At 39.6% G+C, this 9,346-nt stretch overlaps 1 protein-coding gene across 3 annotated transcripts in view; it reads left to right on the forward strand.

Moving 5' to 3' along the window:
* Positions 1-4,874, forward strand: part of LOC131789123 (mucin-like protein) — a 46,586-nt gene extending 41,712 nt beyond the window's left edge. For all 3 annotated transcript variants that reach the window (XM_066169616.1, XM_066169617.1, XM_066169618.1), the window contains 6 exons: positions 281-403; positions 1,140-1,268; positions 1,719-1,834; positions 2,325-2,431; positions 2,664-3,071; positions 3,874-4,874. In XM_066169616.1, the coding sequence (XP_066025713.1) occupies positions 281-403; positions 1,140-1,268; positions 1,719-1,834; positions 2,325-2,431; positions 2,664-3,071; positions 3,874-4,009 (1,019 nt within the window). In that variant the 3' untranslated portion in view covers positions 4,010-4,874. The remainder of the gene's footprint in view (positions 1-280; positions 404-1,139; positions 1,269-1,718; positions 1,835-2,324; positions 2,432-2,663; positions 3,072-3,873) is intronic.
* The last annotated feature ends 4,472 nt before the right edge of the window (positions 4,875-9,346 follow it).

Genomic DNA, 9,346 nt, shown 5'->3' on the forward strand with positions numbered 1-9,346 from the left:
TGAAGATGAAGGCCGAGAAACAACAAAAGATTAGCGTTTCAAGAAGGTAAATGCCCAAAACGGGAAGAAGGAGCGAACAAAATGGAACGGTATACTTAGGGAAGTGGAAGACTAATCGTGAACTCAAAGGAAACAACGATAAAAATCTTAGTTTTAATTTTGAGATGTACACATACCACGCCCGACGAGGCCCATTGAAGCAAAATTGCTTTTGGACAGTTACATCGTGCGTGGAATATACATAATAAAAACCACCCAACCCTTTGTTACTTTGTCGTAGATATTGACGAATGCAAGATCGACGGTATCAGGTGCACACAGAAGTGTGAGAACAAAGATGGTGGATACGATTGCAAGTGTTATCCGGGATATCAGCTCGACGCAGATGGCTTCACCTGTTCTGGTCATAAGTCTTAAACTTGTTCAGAATTACTACAGGCTAAATATGTCAAACTAGTCCGTATCGACCTCATTCCAACGGCAATCCATTTTCCCTTTCAAGAGACACCACATGGTTCACGACTTAGAATTAGTTACTTTTAGATCCTTCTTGCAGAGCGGGAATGGCGCAGTGGTGAGAGCGCTCGTCTCCTACCGCTGTGGACCGAATTCGATTCCCCGATTGAGTTTGTTTTTGGTTTGTTGTTTGTTCTCGTTCTTGCTCCGAGCGTTACTCTCCTCCTTTTTCTTCCCTCTACAAAAACCAACTTTAAAAAAATTTCAATTTGACCTGCAAACAGTGAACAAGAAGAGCTACCTCGTAAAATTTCAACTGCTAAGCTCCCATTCCCATCATTATCAACGGAAGTGATCTGGTGTTATGATGGGTATTCCTCTGCTATCTTCTCATGCAAAATCTTGTTTAATTTTCCAAAACAGAAATTGTTGTCTGGTTTATGCAAAAACATCATAGATGCTCGTGCATGCATGAATGCAAAGCCAAATTTAAAATAAAATAATATGTTCGAATGACGACACGTTATTAACACGTTCTGTTTGGAAGTCGATTTGTACTTTACAAACCATCATGTCTGCCGTTTCCAATTTGAGTCCTTTGACTTAAGCGCAAAAAGTAATATTTTGCTTGAGGAACTTTATCGGCTGTAAACAAAACATGAACTTGGTTTTTTTTTTTTCAGATATCAATGAATGCTTAAACTCATCATTATTCAGTTGTCCCGGCAAATCGCGTATCTGCGAAAATATCCCGGGTAATTACACATGCAAGTGCCAGAGCGGACTGTTCTACATAAACAATACGTGCACAGGTGAGAAGCGACACCAGAATTATTCGTTACATGTGGTAACGAATAACCTCTTAACCGTCGTGAAGAGAAGTCAAGGTCTTAAATTGTGAGAAATCGCTTAACTGATTTTCGTGGGATACTCGCCCTGAGCAATGGATGAAAATCATTGTCAATCGATGCCTGCCATGTCGGCATGAGTTAAATTCAGCAGATTTTGTTGATCATTACTATTTTTAATTGGTGTAAGTGGTTTATTATTTTCCAGTTGCTTCGATCGATTATTATTACAACGATGAGAAATTTAACACAATAAAATCTAATCGATCACAGAGAAAAAAACCAACAGAGAAATATAAAAACCACCAGTATAGAATAAAAGGGTCAAAAATTCAAACAACCCCACAAAGGCTCTGAGACTCGCAAACTGTTATTCTCTTACAACACTTAACCTTGATCTGTTTGGTGATTTAGCCCTCAAACCAGGAGAAAAACCGCCGGAGCCGACAGTCCCAACGCCAAAGGAAGCATCTGAAAAAGAAAAAGAGAATGCGATTGAAATTACGCTACAAAATATGGAAAAGAAACAGGTAAACAACAGTGCTAGGACGTTTTCATTTTAACTTTCCTATCCGAGATACAAACGACAGACCTTTGCGGTGTTCATCTCCCAATTTTTGAGGGCTATTTAGAAGTGACAGGATAATACTAAAACCATGTTGTTGTTTCCGTTTTTTTTTTTCTGATAATTGAGTTGTTGTGAAGGACGCAAAGATGTGATCAGGGGACTTTTCTTGAGATTTCCCTTTGCCAATTTATGTAATCTTCAAAACTATACTCCAAACCACCTAATTTAATAGTACTTGCTGTACCAATAAGATTGTCTAGAGTTACTGTCTTTCGTAGCCGTTCTTTCTGATGGCAATATGAGAATAACTTTACCCACTTATTTGTCGCCTTTTTATATGTAGTAGGATGGTACGGAATGGTTTTACATTAAGGTGTCATATCGAACTGCCTCTGGTGTATATTACTCTGTCCACCTCATGTGCTTGTTGTGTTTCTATTCGCAATTTACAGTACAGCGCATCAGTGGATGAAAAGTTCAGAACAACATGCGCTAAATCAGCCGACACTTTCTGCCAAAAAGATAAAGCAGCATGTGGGATAACAAGCAAAAGGAGAAGGTACTTGTCTTAAAAATGTGTTAAAGAAATAGGAAGAAATTTTTCATGAAAACTTCCAGTGTATTAGAAGCAAAGTACCTATTAGGCTCCATATTGTGCCCATGCTTAACAAGGCAGTTAAGCGCTTTTTCCGCCGAATGATCATTGTATAATATACGAAAGACGCCTATCCATTCTCCACTGTGTTGAAGATTAGTACTTATTTTTACCAACTTCCTTAACTTTCTTGCAGGCGATCCGCAGCTTTAATTACCAAAGATAATGTTCATTTACTACCAGGCTTCCCGAAAGAGGAAGGCAACTCCTTGAGGATTGCGTTCTACATCTTACTACCGTTATACCTTACGAGTGGTGGCGTCATTCCGGTGAATGCCCTCGAAACTGTGATAAAAAACAACAAGGCAGAACTGGAGCGAGTGCTTGGAGTTCCAATATCTGAAATCAAGTCTGCTATCGCGCTCACAACCCCAAGTTCACCCACGACCACATCCAATATGACCACTGCACCTCCAAACATAACAACTCGATCAGTTACCATCGCCACCACGGAGAAGACAAATGACGACTGGAAGTGGATCGTTATCGGAGTCTGTGTCGGAGTTTTGGTCCTTGTTCTAATTGCTGTCATCGTCTTCTGTGTGTAAGTTCATTCATAAGATAACTGAGATGCTACGAGCTCCCTGATTGGTCAAAAACCAATGATTCACTGCACTGATAAAGCCATAGTTATTTTATAACTATAGGTTAAATTTCACTAGTGTTCTCTTAACACCCCACGTGGGTAATTACGCTGTTATACCAATACAAAGTGCGGTTTATTGCTTTTAAAAATAAAAATACTGTTGATGGAAAGGCATCAGTACACGAATTTTGGGTGCATAGCCCTCTAAACGTAGGTAATTGCTAATAATTGATAATCAATGATTGCAGAAAAACGCCTTTCACGAGACTGAAAACATCTTAGTAAATTTACACAAAATCAAAAGTACGGTAGGGACGGGAGATCTCTACGAAACTACCAAGGAAGACCATCTCGGTTTTTAATAAAATTGTAAATAAGATGTAAATATGCGGCTTCCCAAGTCAGACTCATTTCATGAGAAATTTAGTCGGCTTTTTCCTTCTTTTTTAATGAAGAGAAGCTTGTCGAACCAGCGATCGATATTGAGGGGAAAATTCCAAACCGTGGTAGACTATTGTAAACTGTGTAAGATAAGTAAATTGACTGTTCATTTGTCATGACTGTAAATTTGACCAGTTCTGGTCAAATCCATATTAATGATTTTCCCGTCAGGAGCTTTGTCTTCCTTTTATGTCATCACCCTGTACTCCAGATATTTTACGCTGGTTTAATGATTCTAATGAAAGCTCCACGCATGCTTTATCCTGCTGTGTAGTATTGAATCCAGCTCATGCACAAATCTTCCTTCATTTCTCTTCAGGAAAAAGAAAAAGCATACAGCAAAAATAAGCAGTAGCCACCAAGCTTTAAATGCATCAGACGAAAATTACAACCGAGGGGCTGACAATCACGGACACGAAATGACGGTCTATCACGGACAGCAGCCAGTAGTATGAACCACACGAGTCTAACCCACAAACTCTTGCAGTTACCACAAACACTGTTTGTGGTGACTGCAAATGGACTTTCAGGATCGACAGATTTACAAAAGCACTTATAAAAATGAGCACAAAACATGTGGGACGTCGATTTGGAGAAACTTAAAACTTAAAAAGTTTATCGAGCCTTTGTGACTACTTCTAATACTCTGTGGTGTCCAGAGGGTTATTAACTGTGTTAAGTTGAAGTTTTGATTAAATGGGCTGTTAAGCTAAGTATGGCGATCCTTCAGTATAGAAAAGCAACGATACACAATCGAAAAAAACTCAAAAAAGAAGACCTAATTATATATACTATGATTTCTGAACTAAGTCGAAATGCAAAATGAACTAAGTTACAACTTAACTTCATCCGGTATGAAGTACTATCAACCATTGTGAGAATGGTTACGAAGCTAATTGACCATTGAAAAATTGAAAGACAAGTGAATATTCTGCAAGATTTATGTTAACGACGTTAACTTCAGCTGGTAGAAAGCTCTTCAACCCCCAGTAGACTCATCACACCGAAATATCGTAAAATTCAGTTTCAAGGTATTTTGCAGTTCCAGCAGCAACCACTCGAAAGATGCCTAAAGCACCATAAGCCACGCAGGAGGTTTTAGGCTCAAGTCCATACATTTTGCCGGTAAATAGCTGACTGGCTCATGTTTTGCCAGTCTGATTTTTCACAAGTCACGTATATATCATGATGAAAAATTTGCCTGTGTGAGTAGTTTCATTTGTGTAACAAGTGTTTCCGTAAAGATGTTTAAGCACAAAGAACTAAAATTGTACTTACGCTTTCGACACAAAAATAAATCAATAAACTTGATTAAAGTTCCTCCTATGACTTTTGAGAAGCTAAATATCATAGAGTATGCGCTTTTAGGGGGCTTGGTTAAAGTTCGGCACAAACTGTGAAAATAGTGTCGCAAACATACACTCATACGTTCGACACCATACTAAAAAAAAGCAATCGTTGACTAACCCCCGCCCCCCTCTCCCTTACCCTGCCTCTCTGTGGTGCATTGCCTTCAATTTAGAACACTAATGCACACATTTGAAAGCGCTCAATCTTGCGCCAGATTGTACAAGATACTTATACATTTTTAAAAGAGCTCAAAAGTGCACTGAATGTTTTTCCTTTGTATTGCTAAAGAATCGTCTCCATTCTTAAAGGAGGGTCCCCGATAGGTTTTACGGGATCCGGGATTAGGCTTATCTGAAGCCCGGGATCCGGGAATTTGGAGAAAGAGGGGAGCGAGATGCGGGATGGTTATTATGAACGGGACTCGGGAATCGGCGATTTTAAGGGACAGGACCCGGGAAATAATCACCTTAACGAACCGAGAGCCGGGAAGTCCGTTGACGCGAATTTTAAGTCCAGAAAAGTCTAGCCTCCCACGCAGTCGTTTTCAGTCGTTTCACTTCTAGCCACACAGCGCGAAAGTGAAACTCAATCCCCTAAAAACGACTACATGGGAGGATAAAAAAAAGCCGCACAAAGGTTGGCATTCTTATCGAAGCACGTGCCAGGTACACAACCTTTGCCTTTTGCTGTTTTTTTCTTTGCAACCCCTTGGTGATATCTGGAAATTCTTAGCCTTGCCCTGTCCTGTAATAGTGGCCTTTGATTTCTTGGTGACCGAATAATTTAGTAATCGGTGCGAGAAAAATAGAGGCTGTCCGCTACTATCGAAAGCGATGAGTCGGACTTGGACATAGTGGACGTAATACGTTGTGTGGCAGTCTTTTACGAGAAGGGGAAGAGCGGAAGTTGCTTTCTACGGAAAGAAAAATTTCGGGCTCAGCTTTCACAAAAGGTGGTCTCTTGAAAGGCTCTCAAGGAAACAGTTAGGTTTTTTGTAGTTACCATGTTAGAAAACCTATAGAAGAAACCCAAGAAGGGAACAAAGAGACCCGTCTTTGACTTTGGTTATAACATAACCGGACAGTGTTCGCGTCGGTAAAAGTCTCAAAGCATGTTTTGCTAATTGGTGCTGAAGGCTCGAAAGCGAGAGGGGCAATCTGGCAATTTTGAAAGCTTTAAAAAACAAGGCTACTCTGGAAGTTAGGAAGTTTCTACCCCGAAATGACCCTAGACGTGGAGAATATTCACTCGGTTGTGCACCACAAAGATCCACTTTGCACAATGTTGAACTATCCGAGAAACTTTGGAAACGCTGCCAAGGAAGGCTTGAAGAGGACAACCCATTAGGCGGCGTATTATTTTACAAATCTGAAGTCTTGGTATGCTGTACCCGAACGAGCTGTGATCCTGTCAGCCATACCAGTAGTTCGACCGTTACCACCTGTACCGATGGCACCACAAGGCGTACAGAGGATAAGGGACTGGGCGCAAACACTTGGTGCTGCCGTGCGTCAGCGTTCTGTCAAACAGGAGACAACAATGGCAAGAGCTGGAACTCTCCCATCGTACCTATATCAGAGAGAGATTCAGCCAGGTGAACCGGTCAGCCTCGAACGCTCTGACCTCGAGGAGCAGACGAAGAGGAAGATGGGATGTTAGAGTACGATTCCCCGCGTAGTGATGAAGAATCGGCCCACGACGAGACCGCATGTGACGTTGGCGGGATTCCATCTTTGGAACGAGAGGCGAATTTTCTTTTCGGAAGAGTTTCTCGCTTCGGAAGAAGTATTCACTTCAACAGCAGAATTTTTTTGAGTTAATTTTTCTTTATTTTTCTTGTTATGGAACTATGGGATTGCCGTCACCTTTTTTTTTTTTTATGCTTTTGTTGACATTGTTATTCGTCTCTTTGATATTGACCTGTCTCTACTAATACGCTTTTCCGTGATCGAAGTTAAACAGAAGGAAGTCGTGACTGTGGCTAGTGTACGTTATTCGTGCAAAACTTCGAAAACTTCTAAAATGAACAGTAACATCTTTTTGGTGAAAAAAAAAACGGATCAATACTGATTGAGAAAATCATCACCCACCGAAAAGGCCCCTTTAATGACTGCCAATATATGAAAATCATTTATATGTGAACAGCAGTTGAAGAAATTACTATGAAAGCGATCCTCGCAGTTATGAATACAACTTAACTAGTCCTAAAAATAAGCCCTGAAAGAAAATCAGGCCCGTACGGGATTTGAGCCCATCACCTGTGCGATACCGGTGTAGCGCTCTACAAACTGAGCTAACAAGCCAACTTGGAACTGGTCGTGATTTTGGTTTAAAATAAACCCTCCAAGTGGTGAATAAATGACTGCAAATATATGAAAATCATATCAATGTGAATTGCGGTTGAAGAAACGAATATCAAAGTGATCCTCGCAGTAATGAATACCCCTTTACTGGTGGGCCCTTTTTTGGTATTGGACTAAGAAAAAAATTCATGAACGGGATCGGGATTCGCCTGTGTAAATCATCGGGATTACGGGATTGAAAGAAAATTTTAGTCGGGATCGCGGGATTGAAGAATCCTATTGGAGACCCCCTTAAGGACCATGATTATGTATTGATGTTTTTCCGCTTTCCACTTCCGTTCTCGGTTGTTTCCTGTGAAAATTCTCTCTGCCCCACGGGAGCTTTCAAACCTCTCTTGTTATGCCATATTTCTTTGATTTGGAGGAAGGTGTAAGCATGATTTGTAAAGCTACCTTCAATTGAATGTCGAAAGTAATCCGAGATTCCTTTGGTTTAACCCTTTAACTCCCAAGATCTGATTGTTCAATCTCTCCTCTAGCTGCTACAAATTTCCTTATAAATTCGTTTTGAAAATTTGGTGTTAGATCAAAAGAACAACTTCAACCTGATAAGTTTAAGCAATCCCACTACCAGTTTGCTGGATAATGTGTGGATATTACAATTGATTATGTTAATCACTTCTGAGAGTTACGGGGTTAAGTCAACTTTGCTCTGTGATTGGCGCAAAAAACTCGAAACTTCCACTAAAGCTATCAGATGCAAAACTAAAAACAATTGTGACTTGCAATTAGTCAGTTGGATTTTTTTTCCCGCGCTTCAAGCAGTTTCCTTGTCTTTACTTTGATTCCTGATTGGTTAACAATAATGCTAACCTTTGTTCTGATTTGCCTCTGGGATTACTTTGTTTTTTAATTTTTCGGCACTCGATTGAAAGTGCTTTAATAATGGCCCTTATCGCCAAGATTGACCAAATTCATACATTAAACATGCGTGGCAGCAACCACGTAATATTCGCCCTCAAGGACACACCATGAGATTAATATAGTTCTCATTTGCTACTGATAAACGTTTGGTACCAGTATGCAATCAAAAATGAGAAAAAAAAAAATCAAATTTTGATGAAACCCCTTGTAGAAGATTTGTTAGATATGAAATGCCCATTTCTATAATGCTGTTTCCCTGAAAGATGCGACTTCCTACCAACATTTTCTCAGTCATCAGACCAAAGCAATTTTGCGCGCCTTACACCATAGTACGTAATATTCCGATTTACGCCTCCAACTGCCCTTCAGATCATATTAGACCTCTTTTGTAGGGAAGGTTCAAGTTCAACCCCTTTGCCGCCATTTCAATACAACTTTTCCTGTTATGTTGGGATTTCTACACCAAAAACATCATAATACGCAACAAGATTCTTTTTTTTTTTTCTTCCATTTCACTGAAAACCAAATCATAATTTATATTTTTAATAACCAACTCTGCGAATTTTAAGTATACCGTCTCTCTTACTTCCTACACTCCGATATTGAAACATTACTTTGCATATCTTCATATGATAACATAAGGTTATAATTGCTAAGCGTTCTTTTAAGTTTACTACACTTAAATGTCAAATAAACTTCCTCTCATATAGAACACAGACAGAATTTCCTCAGTTTAAGAAGCAGAGTTGGAGACTTGTTTACGTTCGAAGTTACCGCAATGGAACCCAAACTTCCGCAAATACAACTGGAACGAATCATGTATAAGCTTTTTAAGGCATAGAGCACCTTTCCCATTCATTAAGAGACTTGGTGGGTGAGGAAGGAAGAGTTATTTCGCAGTTTGCAGACTAATGAAAAAACAAACATAACAATCAAGTAATTTGGCCAAAATGTTGCTCAAAATGGTTTCATCCAGATCCAGATGCAAACTCATACGAGAAGGCGCGAAACTTTCGACCCTTCAACATTTGAAATTATTCATATCATGGACTTCAATACATTAATCTTAAATACAATGTCGATTGAAAGACACCTTTTTTGTTTTACTTTGTTTTGTTTTTTTTCAAAGTTGATTTTCGTGAGAGCATGCATGTATCAGGTATTCACAAGGTAATCAAACCTTTTGGTAACGATTTTTGATGCGTATTTGAGTAT

This window comes from Pocillopora verrucosa, chromosome 7 (assembly GCF_036669915.1).
Source record: "Pocillopora verrucosa isolate sample1 chromosome 7, ASM3666991v2, whole genome shotgun sequence".
Taxonomy (NCBI): Eukaryota; Metazoa; Cnidaria; class Anthozoa; order Scleractinia; family Pocilloporidae; genus Pocillopora; species Pocillopora verrucosa.